The sequence below is a fragment of the Fundulus heteroclitus genome, chromosome 7, assembly GCF_011125445.2.
Source record: "Fundulus heteroclitus isolate FHET01 chromosome 7, MU-UCD_Fhet_4.1, whole genome shotgun sequence".
In the NCBI taxonomy this organism is placed as follows: domain Eukaryota; kingdom Metazoa; phylum Chordata; class Actinopteri; order Cyprinodontiformes; family Fundulidae; genus Fundulus; species Fundulus heteroclitus.
In genome coordinates, this window is record NC_046367.1 from 18,013,650 (window position 1) to 18,034,063 (window position 20,414).

The 20,414-nt window shown below is 40.9% G+C and overlaps 1 protein-coding gene across 20 annotated transcripts in view; it reads left to right on the forward strand.

The window, feature by feature from the left end:
* The window catches only part of lmo7a (LIM domain 7a), a 73,633-nt gene that overhangs the window by 18,916 nt on the left and 34,303 nt on the right, over positions 1 to 20,414 (forward strand). For all 20 annotated transcript variants that reach the window (XM_036139090.1, XM_036139088.1, XM_036139086.1 and 17 more), the window contains 3 exons: positions 7,275 to 7,381; positions 17,726 to 17,756; positions 19,030 to 19,143. In XM_036139090.1, coding sequence (XP_035994983.1) covers positions 7,275 to 7,381; positions 17,726 to 17,756; positions 19,030 to 19,143 — 252 coding nt within the window. The remainder of the gene's footprint in view (positions 1 to 7,274; positions 7,382 to 17,725; positions 17,757 to 19,029; positions 19,144 to 20,414) is intronic.

Genomic DNA, 20,414 nt, shown 5'->3' on the forward strand with positions numbered 1-20,414 from the left:
TAGTTCATCCAAAGTCTGGCTCTCTGTTGTTTCAGCCTGAACTGACTTTCAGTCTTCTTCTTTGAGCAATAGTTTCCACACAGAGTGTGGGAGTGCAACAAAGTGTAGTAGTGCAACCTGATGGCAGTCACTAATCAGAAATCTCATTTTTGAGTCTTTAACATGCCAGTCAATCATCACAACTTGTGCAATCAAAACTTGTGGTTTTGATTGCAGCTTTCTCATTCACCGTGCTTTTTTTTTTTTTGGGCAAGGCACGTAATCCCAATCTGCAACAACAAAAAAAGGTGTCAAAATGTGTGCTTGTTTGTGAACCTGGATGGATGATTGTGCCTCCTGTGCAAAGTGCTTTAATTGGTCAGTATAGCTTGAAAAGTGCTATATAAGTTTAGTCCGTTTACCATTCAAAGGGCTGATTTTAGTTCATCTCCAGTGTGGCACAGTCAGATTTAGCTCTTGCATGAAAACAGGATTTTAATAGAACAGTGTGTCTGAGTTAGTGTCCCTCAGACTTTAAAACTCTTTATACCAGGCAGTGTTGCCCATGGTCCAGTCGAGGCTTTTCGGGCCACCGTGGCTCTGTGGAGATAAATGTTTTGGGAGTGCCTGCAAACAAGTTCCTGGGAAGTAGAGGTTTTAAAACCTACTTAATACCCATCCATAGGAAAGTTCTCTGTAGTGGGAGTAATTGAGTCCAGCTGTCTGGAAGAATTATAGACATCCCTCTCCCAAGTGCTCTGTGTGTGTGTGTGTGTGTGTGTGTATGTGTGTGTGTGTGTGTGTGTGTGTGTGTGTGTGTGTGTGTGTGTGTGTGTGTGTGTGTGCGTGTGCGTGCTCGTCTCTAGGGGACACTCGGCATGTTCGCAACACAATGAAAGTTGTCAGTAAAATAAACAGACTGAAGATGGTAAACACCGTGTCATCATATCTGTGTTTTGATGAATAAACTTTTCTGCCGTTTGCTGTGCTCACATAGCGGGCTCAGCACCTGCTGAGGTAATGGGTATCTGCTCCATCTGAAGCTTTTGTGTGGTATTTCCGAGCCTTGGACACCAACCCGAAACCACCTGATCATAAATTCCCCCCTTCGAATGTAAAGACTCCTGGCTGGCCTGAGGCTATCGGTTACTGCCGGCCACATGGAGCGATGCTGGATGCTCTCCCAACAAACATTACTCACCCTGAGTCGTTGAGATTTTACTCCCTCAGAAGTCAAGCAGTCTTGCTCTCTTCAGTCTCTATAAATAGCTAAGAGTGCTTTTAATAAGGGATGGGATTAAATGTTTAAAGTTCGTAGTGTCATGAGTAGAGAAACACAGATCAGTGACTTCCGATCTTCAGTTTTGTAAAGCTTTGATCTGTCGAGGGAAATTTTAGCTGAAATTTATGGTTTTATAACAAAGACGAAACTATGATGTGCTTGACATCATAGCTGATGATGTGTCTAACCATGTGCTTGGTTAGAAATATATCAAATTTCTAACCAAAAAACGTTTATACTTATGATAATGTTGACAAAACATCAAAATTCAAAAGGACAATCTACACCTTGGCTAAGGTAGTGCGAGGCTAAATATTAACCAAAACAATTGAGCTAAAGGATTTAAATGTTGCATTTTTTTTAGTAAAGCATCCAAATTTTTGTTGCCCCCTCAAGAACTTTTAATTTGCTCGCATGGCAGCTGTGAGATTTCCAACAGGCTGCCAATGTTTCCAGGCCCTGCATCTTCCATAACAGAAGTTAAAAACCTGAAAGGACCAACCAGAGCAGCTGAGCTGTAATATGTTCAGCTTTCGTGGTATTTCCTGCTGTATTCAGCTTCTGCACGAGTTCATCTCCTCAACCAATTGGATGAATTGTCCCCAAAGCATGCACAAGTTGAGGTTTTGTGGCAGAATGCTTCATTTCTTGCCCGGTCAAAAGTGCAAATGACACGTGTGACGAGACACCTTCGAAGGTTTGCCCCTTTGCTGCAACCTGAACGAACAACCAACATACCTTCATAGAAAATGTAGTTGCCATTAAAATAGCATCTTATGTCACTGTGTTTGCTCTCACTTCATTTTAAATGGCTGACTTTGAGTGTTTGAGTCTTCAGGACAGCTGAAAATTGACTGATTCTGGTCAGCATCTTTGGAATGCATGTGCATTAATAAGCTGCTGCTTTAGCAGTGTATCTGGGGGAAAAAAAGGAAAGAAAGTACAATTTACCAACAGCAGAAGGAATGTTTAAGCTGTGTTTGCTAGTTTGTGAAATTGGTCATTACTTTAAACGCTGTTTATTTGGAAGAGCATTTTGCAACCACGCCTCATTGCCACTTAAATGTGAACATTTTCTATCATCACACTGTGTTGCTTTAGTTTTGCTGTCTGAAGGATTTTCGAGAGGCTCGGATTGAGACCAGCTTCCAGCTCTTTCAGCACAAAAGCCCAGGGGAGGGATGGGAATATTTAGCAACGCTGGCTCCCGACCTGGGTCTTTTCTTTGGTTTTACTTGTGTCCAAATGTTGTTGTTTTTTTTCTCTCCTCTCAGCACATTTCTGGGCCTGAGTACTCTGCGAGCTGTGGGTTTGGACCATCTCAGCCCCAGTTTGGGCCTGGTTCTACCCAATCAAAATATGCAGTAATTGGTATGGTGCCGGATGTTCTCTACGTGCACCAACTCCTTGGTGAGTTGAGGTACCAGAAGGAGGAGACAAAGAGGCAGTTTTAATAGGCCCCAGGGTGTCTTTACTCATGTAAGTGTCTGCGTAACCATCTGTGCAATGACAGGCATTTGACCATGCTTTGTTACTGGGTTTAGGTTGAATGGGTGCTTGTTATGACTGGATATGACTTTTGGAACTGTCCGCCTCAATAAAGGCCTATTTTGAGGAGTGGCATCCTGTCAAGTATTCGTCTCCTCTTGGTTTCTTGTCCTACTTTTTGGAAATCTGTAGTCTGATACTTTAAACATGGCTTTTCTTGCTATACTTGCTGGGTCATGTAAGGGTAGACACAAAGTAAACTTAAGTCTTTTAACCCAGAGAAAGGCCCGAAGGCATCGGTTGGAAGGTTTTGGGGATAAAGATGCTAAAGTACATAAAACGCCGTGTGAGGCAAATCTTTTTATTCCTCGGCGTGAAGTGCTTAAATCAGGATTTTTAAGTGTACTCGAGATTAGAAGCAGCTGGATGGGCCCGGCATATTTAGCAGGATTATGCGCAGCAAAAAGTCAGCGGAGCATTCCTTGGGCATTATTAGGCCTGCGTGGTCTTGGACTGTAATGCTCTTTAATTAAATTTTATTAGTTTACGCTTCTGATAATTTCCATTTAGGGGTAGTTTCCTAAATGTCAAGGCTTAAAGCTTCTATTCTTTCATTAACAGAGGTACACTGACAAAAAAAACAACACAGATATTCAAGGAAGTATGAACATCCACTGCAGACTTTTATTAAATCCATTTTATGAAAAGCACAAAAAAGAAAAACACGCTAATTCCTCGATGTGTGTGTTTGGGTCATGACAACATACGATGCACAAGTAACCACCTGATCAGCTAGTATTGGTAAGCACTATGGCAAATGAGAGATGTTTGACCAGTTTTGACATAAATTCTGTAGCATTTGAGTTGCAAGGGGTTCAACTTTATTTAAGTTTAAACCAGACTTTGATTCCAACAACCACTAAGCGTTGAGGGATATTGCCGTAGAACAGTAATGAGGACATCACTCTCTGTCATAACTTTAACTGCTGTTGGTCTCTTTCTGACCGCAGAGCAACAGGAATTAATTAAAAATGTGCAAAATAAAGAACTGAATAGAAACTGTACTAATAAATGAACTCAGAATAACTTAAATCAGTTGGAATCTGTCTTTTGTGACGTCACAAGAGGGATGCCATTTTTTGAGAGGGGAGACTTTATGTTTATTTACACAAAAACACCTCTATGTCCTGTGGTTCCACAAAACCACAAGACAAATAGAAAAAACAGGCCATGTGATGTAGGTGACAAACTATATTTAAAAAGAGTTTGATCTGATGGGAAAGTCTGGCTACCAGCTTTAAGATTTGTGGTCCTTTTAAAAAAAAGAGTTGGTTCTGTATTTAACACAGGCTCAGATACATTTGTGTATTGAACTCTCATTTCAAATGTTTACTTTGGACAATAGCAATCATATTTTAATCTGCAGAATGTTTTCTTTTGTTCTTCTTTTCACTGTGGTACTGCTTGACATTTTTAAACAGGAGTCATTCGAGGCTGCATTTAAACACAATGGCTGATTACAAGCAACAGGAAGAACTGCAATCCATTGTCAATAAACACAGCAGATTGTTGGCAGGTCCATAAGGACAAAAGGAAGCAGTTAAAATCCTGTACTCAAGGAAGAATGGAACAAAACATTTTGCTTTCAAAACCACAGTAACTGTTTTTCTCATATTCCACATACTTTCATTGTCTGTAGAGCTGGAAGCTGTGCAGCGCGCTCATAAACATCCACCTGTCTTAGCACAACATAGTTAAACTTCCCTTGGCTCTTCAATGTTGTGTGTTTCTGTGGGTTTTTGCACAGGTTTTCTATTGGATTTAGGTCTGGGGTGGAGGGTCTTAGTTGAGTTACAGAAGCTGCCATTTGTTTACAATTAAAATACTGTTGAGAAGTTTATTATAACATGCAATCTTACAAGATTCAAAGAGGCCTGGGAAAAGAATCCGGCCCACATCATCCCCGAGCCTCCACTATACCCAGCGATGAGCATCACGGGCTTTTACCAAATGTCGTCCTCTCTCATGCCGGACCAGCTGACATGTCGTTGGAGAAAAGAAAGCTCACTTCTAGTCTCGTCTGACTAAAGCAAACGATTCCAGTTAAAGTCCCCATAGCACTGAGCGTACTCCGCTGGTTTGTGTTTGTGATATTGGACAGAAAGATATCCCTCCCTTGTACGTAGATGTCGTCTTATGGTTCTCATGGAGACTTGTACGCACCCACGATCGCACTCTTCATTGCAGTTCTGTATTCGTTCCATCCGGAAACGTCATAACATGCGCCCGTACAATGTAGACACTTTAACCCTCCTGTGTGAGTGCTAGCAAACATGCTGATCAATAACCGAAGAGTGCAAAACAAATGGGCAAGTTTAGGCAAGCACCAGATATTTTGTAATTTTTGAGACCGATGAGGATCTACAAACATCTGCCTTACCTGGCTGCCATGTTGTGTTGTTGGTTTTCCATTGTGAAGAGCATCCTGACAGAAAGGGACTGCTGTGATTTCCTATTTATACACCGTAAAATAGCAAATCACATATAGGTTATTACTAATTGAAAGCTTTCATTAACACTGATTTAAACTTATGTGAATTAAAAAAATACATTTCAAGATATCTATTCCATAGTCTTTGTAGACGTGTGAATAAATGTGGCATCTGAAGTAGTTTTTTTCCCCACCACATTCTCTAAATGCATTTGTTTTTTATATTTATATATTTTTTTGGTATAAAAAGAGCTTAAGTTTAGAGTAAAGGACACGGTTTTGAAAAAGCTTTTAGTTTTTGTTTTAGTGTTGTTGTTTTTATTTTGACCAGCTCAATGTTTCACTTTGTATGGTAGGTATAATTGTCGCGGCATTGAGTGAAAACGTCAGGGATTTAAAATCTCATATTAGTATCACAATGTAAATGTGTTGTTTAAAAAAAACACTAATCTAATTTGCTACCTGAAATACGACCACCGTAGGAATGCTATGTGGGGGAAAAAACTATGAAACCAAAAAGGATTTAAAACTGCGCTTGCCTTTAATTCTGGTAGCTGGCTCTTTTTCCAGTAATTCAAGTGTAGCAGAGTCGTAGTTCACTGAAGACTAATCGTCTCTGTCGGCTAAGTCATTTATCAAATGTTTAAGTACTGAAGGTATTGAGGGATGTGTAAACATTTTAAAGAAAGTTAATGGAGTTGTACTTTCTCGTCAGTTAGCTCACTGTCATGTGTCCTTTTGTTATTTGTGGCTCATGGACAGGCTGTACTCGGTGACAGGGTCATAAATTTAAAATATACGGGAGAGGCATGTAACGAGAACAAACGATGGGTTTGGTAGGGGCCTGAGAAACCACACAGCATTCGTATTAGTGGCTAAAAACCTTATAAATATCCAACGTACTTTAATACCTTTTTTTTTTTTTGTCATCAAATCAACAGAAAGGTAGGGTAGACTGAACAAAGCCATGATGCGTTCAGGATGACACAGTTTCCTCCATGGAACAGGTGGCAACAGCAGCACCGATCCATGGCCCGCAGAGCGCCTCGGTATGCTATGAATAGCTCCAGCTTGTTGCCGGGGCATCAATCAGCGCGCCAGTATCGGGGAGGTTAGACCTTTCTCTGACCAGTTACTAATAAGCATGTGCGACATAAAAATATAGAACCATCCAACCCCTAATTATTCCAGCCGATGCCGTAGCCATGTGTGATCGCATTAAAAACTCCTTCGTAAAGCTGCGCTTTTCCCCAATTGGAACATCTGCTGGAAAAATCCTACCCCTCAAAAGCAGCGGTGCTTCTGCGGTGGAAAGGTTTGTCGAAGACGCACATTTATAGCACGTCTCGTACTCTGTGCAGCTCCTGCACTCAGACATAACTTTTCTTTTACGCGACGTGACTGGCACGCCGTAGCGGAAGAGAAACCCGTCCCTCGCACTCCCACGTTCTCATGAATAGCCGCAGGGAAATATTTGCCTCTGTCACCCGACCTCGTGTTTGGTAGCAACTGAATGTCTCCAAAATACTCCTCAGGTATGTTTTGAGTGAGAAGCAAAAAAATGAGGCTTGGCAGTTTCTGGGTGTGAGAAGAAGAAGAAGAAGAAGGAGGAAGAAGATGAGGCTGGAGCAGCAAGGCCATGTGCGGTTGTGTGCGTCACTTTTGCACTTGCATGGCAGGTTGGGTGGGACTATTGCAAGGCTCTGATGTCACTCTTCCTGCTTTGGTTCGGTCCCAGCCCTGAATCCATCCCACAGGTGGCTGCGCCTGTGTCACTCAGCTCCTGTCAGGCAGCCCCCGCCCCCCCCCCCCCCCTTCTTTCATCTGCCTCTGTGAGTGCGCTGTGCTCCCGGGTCACTTCTTATTTGCTGCACTCACACGCTCCTCCCTGCCCACTCCTGTTCCCTGCGGTGACCTGAACTTTGGAAGCAATCAGTTGTGCGCTGCTCCCTGTCAGGGATTTCTGTTTTCTTTTTTTTTCTTTTTGTTTGAGCGAGGGGTCCAGCAATCATCCCTGCTTTGTTCTCTGTCCAGGACAACCTTAACGTCTTCCTCAAGGCCTGCGGGAAGCTCGGACTAAAGGAGGCGCAGCTCTTCCACCCCGGGGACCTTCAGGACTTGTCCACGAGAGTGACAGTCAAGTAAGTTTGGATCTTGTGAGCTCTGCAATGTGCTGACACTGTGAATCGGGCTGACTTGCTCTACGCCTGCAGACCTCGGGGTATAATTTTCACTTTGATTGAGGAGAACCTCATTCAAAGTCTTTCACTGCACTCATACGTTCCACACCGAAGTGTCACAGAGCGCGCGTTTCCTCGTGTAAAGTCTGTTTCCAGCTGTATTCAGAAGACGCCCGCGCTATATCCAGCGTGCATGTGTTGGTTTAAAATGGCATGGTTTTTAATAGGCGAGAGCAGGGATCTGAGTGAAAACACAACTCGCAGGTGCGTTTAAAAGGATCCAGTTTGATCAGACAAAAATGCTGCTTGGATTCCTCATCAGGCCTGTTTTAATTTCCGTTTCAGGCGTTGGTTTTTGTTTTCAGTTACCCCGCCTGTCAGAGAGGCATGTGGACCAACCTGTTGGGTTCTTCTCCAGCTTTCAGTCTGTTTGCTGAGATAAACGGTTTGTACAGTATTTTGCTGTGCAAGCATAAACAGAGCAACAACACTTGCTTTAGCAGCGGAGAGTCGGACCCAGTTATCGGCTGACAAAGTCGTTAAAGGGACCAAAACTAGTGGCTTTTCTTCACTGGTACCTTTTTTTTTTGTATTTTCGGTCAGACAGGTCACGCTTGACTTGGCCGCATAATTGCGCCGTTGAATTTCGACATGTAATGTGTACGTGTGCGCGCTGACGAGTAGGATGTACTGTGCGCACACTGAAATATGGACTCTAAATAAACAAATCTGCCTGTCCTTTACCGAGACACACCCTCGCCCCACTGCAAACGACACTCGCTAAATGTCTGAATCAGGGTCGTAAATGTGAAGATGACCCTTTGAAGCGCTGGGCGCTGTGCTCTGTTGTGTAACGCTTTCACAGGATATTGGCCGTAAAGTACGCTGAGTATAAAAGTGAAAAATTATAATTCCTGTCCATGGCGGCTAGTATCAGTAGGTGAACCCAGATGGAGAAAAAAGTGAGCATTGTTTTGAATATCCTGCAGCCAAGAGGTCTTTGGAGGGACCTCACCATGTTCTATTCTTAGTACTTGAGGGGGGGGGGGGGGGTCACAAACTGGACTGATTGGAATGGTATCAGCGCTCTCTGCAGAGTAGCTTTTAATAGCTTATTGGTACATTCTGCTCCTACATACGATCCTGTCGAGCACACCTGTGTTTGTTTGTGTGTGGCATTTAAAGTTGGGTTGGGTTTAGTTGCTCTTTCATACAGGAATGTGGACATTGTTGCTGCCGGACAGCATCACGCTCAGTAACTGAACCCGAAGCTACTCATGCTCTTTGTTGGCATTTTTTTTCCTTCTTTCTTCTTCTAAGAATGGCTATAGATGAGACATCTGGGTCTAAAGGCATAATTACGCCGCTGCAGTCAAAAGGGACACGGCGCACAAAGAGGTAACATGAGTTGAAAACGCCAAACAAGGCTGCAGACGTGCAGCCAATGGCTTTATTGCCGCGGAGCTTATCAGAGTCTAGGCAAATTAGCTCCGGAGGGGAAGAGAGAGAGAAAGTTGTCTCTATCAGCTGTCTTTACCCCTGGTGTTTGTCCAACTTCCACTCCCTTAAACCCAGTCTGACAGGTGCGTTGCTCAGCTCTGTCGCTCTTTGTTTCTACAGAAATGTGGGTGTTATTCAGTTTACATTCCCTTTCATCTTTTTTTTCCGTCTCACTATTTTATCTCATCTGAATATTTCACTCCGTAAGTTATCTTTTTAGTTGAATCGACCCATGAGAATCTAAAGCAATTAAACTGGTTAACTGGTTGATATTACAAATCGAAGTCACGCCGTACGATCGAGCACATCACCAGAAAATTAGGGTTCATGTTAGTAATACAGATGAAAGAATTTTAATTTGGAGAAAGGTTTTTATCCGCCGATAAGGATTTTAGCCAATCTTGATTTCTCTTTAAGAGCTATGATGAACAACTTTCAAAATATGTTTATCCGGTCATGAGCGATCATTGATATTAGAAGCAGAAGCTACACTGTAGCTCAAAGGTTTGGGGTCACCAAAAACACGCCATGATTTCCCAACAAACATCCATTTTACTAATCAAATGAGTTGTGAAATGAATAGAAAATATAGTTAAGGTTAGAAATAATGATTTATACTTGAAATAACATTTTTCTTTCAAACTTTGCTTTCATCAAAGAATCCTGCTTTTGCAGTAATTACAGCCTTTCAGACCTGTGACATTCTCGCTGTCAGTTTGTTGGGGTGATGTAAGGAAATGTCCCCCTCTTGCTTCCTGAAGCACCTACCACAAACTAGATTGGCTTGATGGGCACTTCTTATGCGCAGCACTTTGAATGTCTTGTTATTGAAAAGTGCTATAGAAATGAACTTACCTTAACTTATGCACCATACGGTCCAGCTGCTCCCACAACATTTCAGTAGGGTTGAGAACTGATCACTGTGCTCCATTATAGATAAAATACCACACTGACAATGTAAAGACTTAACTTCTGATTAATTAAATGTTATCTTAATTGAAGAAAATAGTGGTTTATTTTATTAAAGGTATAATGACATTTCTAAGTTACCCCAAACTTTTAAACAGTAGTGTATGTCAGAATGTTTGTGAGATTAGAGGGGCTCTAGCTTATTTTGGCAATCAGGATAATTAACGTGGTTAGCATTACTAACTGCTAACGTCAGCCTGTGCGTATTCCCAAGAGAATATTGATCATATAAGATTTCCAAACCCAGCGTTTTCCATGCCATAAAGAGGTTGATATCCCAAATAGATACATTTTGGTAATTTTTATATCGTACATTTAGCCTTCCTATTATCTGCTATGGTCTTGCTCTCTCTAAGTACCAGCACAAATTGACAACAAACGTGTCTTGACAGATTGTAGAAAATGGAGTAAACTTTTTTAGCTCCAATTGCGAACTTGGATTAATTGTTTTGTACCAGCTTTAACACTGTAGAGATGTTGTAGAGATGTTAGCACTTGGTTATAGAGCATTCACTGATGGGAAAAATACATTAGACTTTTGAGTTTCATCCAGCCAGTTAGAGCTCATTGAGCTGAAGATCACTTGATATTGCTCACATCGCTTGGCAACATTTTTATATTCAGTTACATCAAATGTTGTTGCAGATATGATCATTTGGATCATCAACAGACAGACAAAACAAACTTATGAGGCTTTTTCAGGAATTATGAAAGACTAATTTGTATTCTTTGGCCTTTTGTTGACCAAACAACTTCTTGATTACTTGTTAAATTAGCTGATTTATTCAAAAAGTGTGATTGCGGCAGCTCTGGTTTTAAACTAGATTCAGTGATGTTCTGGTGAAACACAATCCTCATTGACTTTTAGATGATTGGTCTTGCATATCATTGTCTTGTGATACAACGCTGGAGTCGGATATTGACTGACACAACATGGGCTGAGAGCACAGTTGAATTCCTGCGACACTCTGTTACGACACCCATAAAAGTATATTGAATATCTTCCCTGACCTTTGAGCAGTGTAGAAGCTGTAGTATTGACGTAACGCTTGCTGTGCCTGTATTTCTTTGTATTGTGCAACCATTGTCCTGATAAAGACCTTTTGCAATCAACAGCTCAGTCAGTATCAAATTTATATAGCAGCTTCACAAATTCTTGTGATTGTGACACTCCCTGATTAAAACGAGGTTACTGTCCTAGAGGACTCTGCATCAAATAAAGATTGTAATAAACATTACCAATCAAATATAGCAGCTTTGTTGAAAACCCTGACCAAACTGGATTGAATGCATCACAGGAGACTGTGATTCATTTAAACCTACACTGCCACTTTTTGTCGTCATCTGCACAGGAAATGCTCCATCCTCCTTTCCAGATGAGTCATTGAATTCAAACATATTTAGTGGAATTCGACACCACCCACTGGCTCTTGACTCTTAGTTTTATTTTGAGAATAACACCTAATAGGCTACACAACTGGGACTAAAACTCTCCTAATATAAAGGAGAAACAGGATTTTATGGGGCTGGAAGGCCTTGTCTCAACTAGGCAAGGCATGAGAAGTGGCTTGTGGTTCTTTGCATCAAATCTTGACTCTCTCAGTCCAATCTGTCTTCTCTCTACTTTAAATAAAAGCCACTAGAACCCAGAAAAAGTTTATTGTGACTTATTACATTTGCAGATACTGTATGCTGTAGCAGCTGAGGAACTCTGGCTTGGCTTACTGTGTCAGCTACTGGAACCTCAGTCTTCTTGGCAATACAGTGTCAAAGAACTACGGCATTTTTTGATGAGCCATTAAGGAGTTTTTCATTTTTACAGCGGTGGATGTAAAGTCTTACAAGCGAAAAGGTAGCTAGTTCTTCTGAGAATCTAAGGGATCATCTTATATAACCTTATTACAGTTCTCATCAACCAGAATTGTATAGTTACGTTTGTGATCCAACTCCCTCCAGCCTAAAATGTAAAGACTTTTTTGAAGCCTTAAATCTGATATTTGCCTATTGGAAAGTTTTTATTTTATTTTTTAAATTTAAAAATGCCCATTTTGAATGCGGACGATAGAACATGTGTTACATGTGCTAACTCTGCTCTGATTAAAATATTCTGGAAAACAGACATGAAATTGTCAGATATGTAGTCTAAATAGCACTCAAAGTTGTGTTTATAAAGTATGTTGACAACTAGGAAAATTTTTATAAAAAATAAAAAAATTAAATTGAAATTAAGGTAGATTCTTACTGGTAGCTAGCTTGCGTGTTAGCAGGTTGCCTACTAGCAACCAGCTAACGCAAAACGCATTGCTGCCGGTGAAAATCTTTCTTTCACAGACATTTAAAAAATAGGTTGACTGTTGATTCTTGTCTGAATTGAAAGTTCTTAGAAATAGTTGATTTCTGCTTGAAAGGGGCCTGAAATTCAATATTTCACTCACAGCCTATATGCTGTATGTTTGTAACCATTTGGATGCAGTACTGTTATATGTATTAGAATATATTTACACATATCTGCGTTAATCGAGTAAGAAACCAAGGCTTCTGCTTATTGACCCCTGATACTTGGAAAACAAACCCCCAGCAGAGAGGGGTCCAAAGTCTCTGTGTTTTTCCCTGTTTGATTGAGCAAATTATTGACAAGATGTGACTGCCCTCGCAAACAGCAAAAAGAAACTGCTTAAGATCGGCTGCTATGTCAGGGTTTTTGTTTTACCATTCAGGAAATTCAAGGACATCCTCTGCAGAACAGAGGCGAGGAGAGACGCTGCTGTGTGGTTGAATTATGCAATGGTTTTATTTGGCTACAGACCAAATGTTGGAACTACCTCAAGGAACATGTTGCTTCCCCCCTGAAAGTTTTCCAGGCTGTACAGAAATGATTTAAGGTTGAATGTATATTGTACCAATTTTTTTTTAAATTAGTAGTTAAGGTTTGACGTTTCATAAGTTCACAAGTCCATAAAAGGAACAGAGAGTCGGGCCTTGTTTGTCGGTATTGAGGGTGTGGTTCACTTAGCTGGCACTGTGCATGGTTTCATGGTTTTATATATACATGACGCTGCCATCACTCTCTGTGCGACTGTTAAACCGAACAAGGAGCGATGCTGAGAGTTTCTTGCTCTGCTGCTTGCGGCCCCTGCTGTACAGGACCCGCACAAGGGTTATGTTTGTACTCTGTCGTTGACTGGAGCCAGCCTCGCCCTGGTCCTCGCTCACAGAGGCTGCTGTGTCTCAGGAAAGCGCGACACAATGATGTCCAACACTGTCGCAACCACAGCTGATTCCACTAATTAAGCTGAGTGTTGTTTTTTTTTAGTACTCTTAATATTGTCTGGATGCTCGCTTCAACCCACAGAGTTTTATGACTTGGAAGGGAAAAAAAAAAAAAAGGATCTGATAAAGTTTGCTAGTGTGGTGGGACGCGCTGTGAAAGAGCCAAAGATTTTCATTTCTAAGGTATGCGCTTTTAGTAATTTCTTCGGAAGGGGTTTTACCTATCTTTGTGATGTTGTCGATAAAGCCGAGCAGGTTTGCTGGTATGTTGCTGTTTTTAAGGCGGTTTCAGTTTCAGACCATGTACAGGTTTCACCTGCATATATTGCTAATCACACTGTAGATCTCAGCGCATCTTTTCACCTGTGGTCACGACACAGAGGAAGGAAGGAAGGAGTAGATCAGTTTGGAAGTCGTTTGTCTAAAATTTGAATAGCAGCCCATGTTTCTTCACTTCCTTTTTTGCATTTATGTTTAATTTGTGAGTTGTTAAAAACACACTTTCATTCCCTCTCATGAAAAAGATTTAAAGGATGTGGGAAATGTAAGTCAGATTTGATCATTCATAGCTTGCCATGTGTAGTTTGCGATGATCTTAATTTAGCTTTTTCTTCTCTGATGCCAGACTCTCTGCTGTGATGGCTTCGGGGGGAAAGCCATTAAACTTTGGTTTGTGTGGTGCCGCTGTGAATGTCTGCGCAATCATTCCAATTTAGGATAAGTTCACTGGATATATAAAATATCCAGTGAGCAGCAGTCCTGTGGACTAAAATGTCTTGTTGATGTCGCAAAGCTCAAATTATCTTAATCTTTTTTTCGTGAACATGGCAACTGTACAAAATGCAAAAGGAGACTCACGTCTATCTGCAAAAATTGATGTATTATCATGTCGGTATGGACCAAAATCACAGACTAATATTCCCGACATCTTGCTGAATCTATGCCATGGCTGGTTAAGACAGTTGCGTAGGAAAAAGGGGGTCCAACTCAGTAAAAGCAAGGTGTACCCAATAAAACGGTTAATGGGCGTAAGTGTGAACATGAGAACTTTCTGCTGTTTTGCTACTTGGTCCTGTGTCAGAGGATACGTTTTATGAGCTGTACGCTTTGTACGGTCTTTGTATCCGACTCCTGATGTTTTTTTCTCCCAATGATTTTGCTTCATCATGCGAGAACTCAGCTGATTCTAACTTCTGCAAGTCCTCAGGCACCAGGGACGTGAAAAACAGCTCTTTTTGTCTAACCCTCTGCTGAGTTGTTTCTATTACCAATACATGACCATAAATCTTTGGTTACTTTCAAGCCTAACTCTTCTTTTTTTTTTTCTTCTTTGGTTGTGGCTGTTCCCGCTATAATCTCAGGCTATGCAACTGTTTTCCAAGAAACACAAGAACGTGCTTTTTTTTTTCTGCCACTTTTCACGGTGCCTATAAATTTGTGCAGTGCACAACAACAACAACAAAAAACGTTTACTTATATTTTCACTGCTAGCAAATTCCAATGTTAGAAACTCCTGGTGTGTGATGACGCACGCTGCTGGGAAAGGGGATCTGCTTCCCATCCACTGAAATGCCACCAGTGGTGGAAGGTTGCAGCGCAGTAATCACGGCAATTTCACTCACTTAAGAGAAAAAGTTTTCCATATAAATACACAACATTCCCTTTAGTGAGAAAAACAAAGAATTCGGTACTCTACAGAGTCCAGTTTTTAGCTGTAATCTCCACCACTTGACTATATTTCTCTCTTTGACACTACACAGCTGTTTTCAGGGGGAAAAACTGAACTTTACAGCCAACAGAGAAAGTTCCCAACAACTTGGCAGTTTGCTAGAAACGACCTCAGCAAGTGTTGTTGGTACAGAGCCAAAATGTAGTCCAGGCAGCTGTTGTGGTACTTGTTCTCCAATGACTAGGTGGCAAAAAGCACACAATTAGATATTAATAGCCTTGGTCCTCAATAACAGATAAATAAATATAGTTTCTAATAGCTATGTTCGTGTTAATACACTTTAAACACCCTAGCTTGTAGTTTTAACATTAATATTATATCTGCCAGGGGCTCTTTGGGGCTAGGGACCTTACATTTACATAATAAAGAAGATGCAAAGAATTACATTTGAATTTACAATTACATGTATTCACAAACACAGATATTGGCAGTAGCATTGTTATGAAACAAGAAATAACTAAAAATAACACTGCTGGACTCAAACTCAAATAACTACAAACTAATATCTGCACTGCAGCGCAGCTTGCTGCTGCAGGAAGTTAGAACAGTGAAAGTTTTGTCAAGAATTATTGCTTCATAAAAGAGACAGATGATGTTTTTTTTTATCTTTACATGTATTTGCTCTGTTCCATCTGTTGGACAGATAGATATTTTAGAGTGTTTATATTATTGCTACTGGGCACGATGAGTTGGTGTTGGCTAACTTTAGCCACAAAGTAAAAAGTTTGTTGGGCATTGTGATTGACGCTACCAGAGTTCGACATCTAATTAGATTACTGAGAATGTTGTGAAACTGTGTTCGGTACACACGTCCCCATGTTCATATTTGAATATATTTATAGCCCTCTTTTGTATGGTATGAAAATCCTTTATGTGAATCTGTCGGTCATTTCCAAAAGATTTGTTTTTTCCTTAAATTTCCATTTTTGCAACTTTGACGTAATTAGGGAGGAAACTGTCCGATTTTACATTTTAGGCACATTGTATGGTCAGTAGGAGTCGATAGCAAATATAGCAACTAGTAAATGTGTTTTTTTTTTTCATCTTAGAATATTGCACTTCACTTTGATTGCAAAAGTATTTCAGTTCTGTGAACTTTGTCTCCCGTGACCTCAGCTCAAGTCCATTCCCAGAGTTTGCATGTTGTGGAGTGAGATTGAGGTGTGTTTGGGATAATTATCCTGTTGCTACAGCATCGATTTTGCTTTGAGAATTTGCTGGTGTTTAATTTCATCCCTTCTTTTCTTTTCACAATAAATAACTCGCGTGCCACTAGCTGTAACACTACCCCTAAACTCACTCGAGTGAAATTATTTTCCTTAAAACCTGCTACTTTTTCTCGACGAAGTCGTGCCAAAAAGATTTTGATTCATAACCCAAGTTTATTTTTCAGAATTCTATAATGGGGTGCAAATATTTGACCCGTTTCTAGATCGATTTTTGCGTGTGAGGCTGCACGTTACAGCAATGAGCCACCACTTGAAATACTTTGTGTTCTTCGTCTGTGCTTGGAGCCTGTGGCTGCTTTGGCCATCTTCTACAGTGGGGTTTGTTGGAGCAGCAGCTTATCTACCGCTGAGAGGAAGCGGTTAGATAAGCTCATCAGAAAGGCCGGCTCTGTTCTAGGATGCCCCTTCAACCCAGTGCAGATGTTGGGAGACAGAAGGACTGTTGCAAAAATAACATCACTGTCAGACCATGTCTCCCACCCCATACATGAAGCTGTTGTCGAACTGGAGAGCTCCTTCAGTGACAGACTGCTGCATCCTAAATGCACCATGGAGCGTAATCACAGATTTGTTTTATTTATATAGTGCAAATCTAAATTCAAAACGTATAAAATCATAGTTACTGGGTTATAAACTTGAAAATCCCAGCCTGTCAATAAGAATAAGGTCTTTTTTAGCTCAGAAGTTAAATATGAAGCTGCCACCTACTGAAACACTCGGTGTAAGCATCGCTGGAATGACTTTTAAAAAGTAATAATCAGAAGTAATGATTTTTTTTTCTTGTTGGCAGGGATAGAGTTGTTCTAAGCATTTATCAATCAGCATATTTGAAGGTGTTGATATTTGAATTGTACATCGCGCTGTGATTACGGGCTTACAAGCGCATACTTTTCACCAGCTAATTGGTTATTATCAGCACATCCGCATAAAATCTGGAATGCGCAGGACGCAGAAGCATGGCTGCTGCCGATCGCTCTTCAGCGACATACATACTTACACATCTGTCAGCTTAAGTGACAGGTGTACAAGAGGCGCACAAAGGTGAGAGTGAAACCGGGCTTCCAGGTTGACACTGTGTGGGTTTTGTTTGTCTGCGCAGGAACCGAGGTTTTCCTTTTTTAAAGTGATTTACGGACAGCCGAGCCAGACTGCTGAGCCACAGAGAGGAAAAAAAAAAAAAAAAAGAAAGAGCTCAGCTTGTTCCTCAGGAAGTTCTTTCTCCCACAGCAGAGCCTTGCTTTCTATTATTTTTAGTGTTATTGCCATTAAAACGAGAATCAAGGCTCTCTCTTTAAAATCAAAGAAATGTTTTAGGGCGAGTTCTTAATAATTGGCTCAATACTTGACAGTTAAATAAAAAAAAAGACTGATTCTGCTTTGATGTTATTGTTTTTCCCTCCCATTTGAGAAATAATGTTTGTTTTTCTCTCTGTGTGTTGCTGTGTGAGCGGGGAGTAAAGGGCTGACGGGAGTCAGGATTGTGCTCTCGGCTTCCAGCTCTTTCACTGTCCCGCTTGCATAAAGCTCCCTGCGATGCCCTCTGTACTTGTATTGTAATTTGCACTTATACACACAAACATCTCTCTTCTCTGCTCTTTTCCCACACAGGCATCAAGAGACAAACAGGAGGCTGAAAAATGTGAGTGCTTTGAATCATAAATCATCCGTTTGGTCTGTGAATTACTTCTACTATTACATCTGACATGCTTTACAAATGACAGAGGGGCTATAGCTTAGGGAAGCAAACAAACCTTTAAAAATCACCATTTATTTATAAATCTGTAGGAAATATTGACTGATATTCCCCTCTTAATATAAATTAAGAGGGGAACCAAAGAAAACAGAATGTGCCAACAGCAATGATCCCTTATCATTTTATCAAGTTAATTATATCGATATGAACAAATGCCATAGAATTAAATACTTGTCGTTATTTCAAAACCATGGGCTGGAACGGCGTCTCTGCGGTTGTAAAACAGAAAAGCAGTTTTGATAATGCAACACCACTGCCGTACTCATTGCACAACTCCGGCTAAAATCACACAACAATCAGCACCGACGTGGTATTGTTTATATAAGATTAGATAAAAAAGGGGTAGGATTTAACAGCCGTTCTCTTCCTCCTTTCCCCTCTTGGGCAACATGTTAGAATTTAGATCATATAATCTGATTTATAGAGTGCGAAAGATATGGGGATCTCCGTCACTTTAATAGGTTCGTTTTAAATCCGTTTGCCTGTTTTCTTCTCATATGTCAGCAGCCATTTTTGCCCATATGTTTAAAAATCAAAGTTTCAACCATTCATTCAAACAGTTAAGCATAAGTGTGTTTAAAAAAATGTAGAAATTAAAAGGTAAAAGACATTTTTACCCACATTTATAGGACAGATTAGAGGTAGACGTGCACTGATGGGAGTTTAGAGTTAATTTCTGACCTCCAGTAAAGATTTGACCCGAAGATAACGACTTCAGCTGATTCAGATCTCTGTTAATCAACGTGTTTTGTTTTAGCCTACCAGACACAAGGCATTATTGAACACTTATGTTGGCAGCAGTGGCGAGGAGTCGTTGTAAAACAGGGTTTTGGGTATTATATTGAAAGAAAAGTGATTATTGAGGTGACTTGAAATGTCAACCTCCTACTCGCCGCGCAGTACCCATATGTCCCTTTTGTCCATGTGTATTTTGAACCTGTCCTCAAAATGCCAGGTCCTTACGGGACCGTTGATGTGTGCATGTTTGTTGGAGAAAGTGTCGTGTGCTTACCTGTACGGCTTTATAACGCATGCACAGACAATAGTGTTGTTTTCCGGACGAGACTGGAAACCAGAGCAGAACAATCGTCCACCAAACTGTGTTCTCTGGTGATCTCCGACGCGATGCTGACCGGAATCTCTCTTTTCTCGTCTCTAGGTTTTAATCACCGTTTACTGGCTGGGTAGAAGAGCTCAGAGTGACCGTTTCTACGATGGACCTTACCTAAATTTCAAGGCATTCGAGGGATTATTGGGCACGGCACTATACAAGGTAAATTCCTTTAGGAGGAGGTAATCTAGCCACCTGGTTATGGGAGGTTTCTTAGCCGTGCTGTCATGTAACAGTAGCTTAGAGTTTTGACTATTAAAGCCTCTGCATGGTATATTTGTGTATCCTCCCTGATATGTGGAGTATGTGTGGAAGGACGGCCACAGGGGCACTAAAACCAGCGCGGCGCTAAGTCATAACTAACCTGATCCCTTGACTCAGCTATTTTAATCTTGTTTACAACGCGGCGCACATAGCTGGCCTGTTAAAATAGCCTCTTCTTCTCCAGAGAGAGGCATCCCGTTCCTCCCCTCCTGCTCGTGCCAGTGTTGAACTTGGCACTTTGCGTTTCGCATGGATTTATAGCTTTTGTGCGAGCCCCCTGTAATCCAGCTTGCTCCAGGGATTTTTTTTTTTTTTTTTTTTGGTAATAGCAGTCGGTTAGCGAGCATTTTGCACATGTAGCCACGTTAATCCAAGTTTAGTGGCTCTGGGGTTTGGCTGGGCTTAATTTGAGGATCCCGTGTTGTCTGGCAGGATTCATCAGATTACAGATCTGAGAGCCGCCTTTCTTTTGAAATTGTCCGACAGGTTTTGTCTTGTTTGGTGTCCTCGCGTTCAAAGAGGTTTTTGATGCGTTTGTGTGCAGTGACATTTTTGTCTTGTAGTAAACACCGTCATTAAAGGGTGTGGGGATCAAGTTTGTTTTGTCAGAGATGACAGGGAGGAGGAAATAATTAGTTTTTTTACTACCCGGGTGATCTCGCACATCTTCTTCCCTTTAGTCACACAAAAGGGGCTAAATATTATCACTTGCACAATGCTATCTAAATGTGTGACTGACTGTGTGTATTTAGGTATGTCCTTTAGTATCACACATTATTGAAGCCAAGTCTCCCAACAAGGTCCTGGCATAATTTTAATTTGGCATTTGACCAAATATATAGTTGGTCAACGCAAGAGTTGAGATCCGGTGTTTTTCTGGCACTAAAACGACTTTTAGTTTTCATATGGGTTTGGGAAGTGGTAGGTAATGTTTACATGTAGGTTTGTGGTTGTCCTGTTTGAACACCAAATTGTGTCCAAATTTCTTTAAAAATGTCAAAATGTCAATTTAAGCTGAAGTTGGATGTAGGGCTGGGCGGTATAGAAAAAAAGCCTATCGATAAAATGGGAATCATATTGATTGATATTGATAATTATCAAAAAATTCAAAATGTGTACTCAGGTGCAGCCCTGGTCATTTTATGCTGTTACTTAATGACCTATTTTTA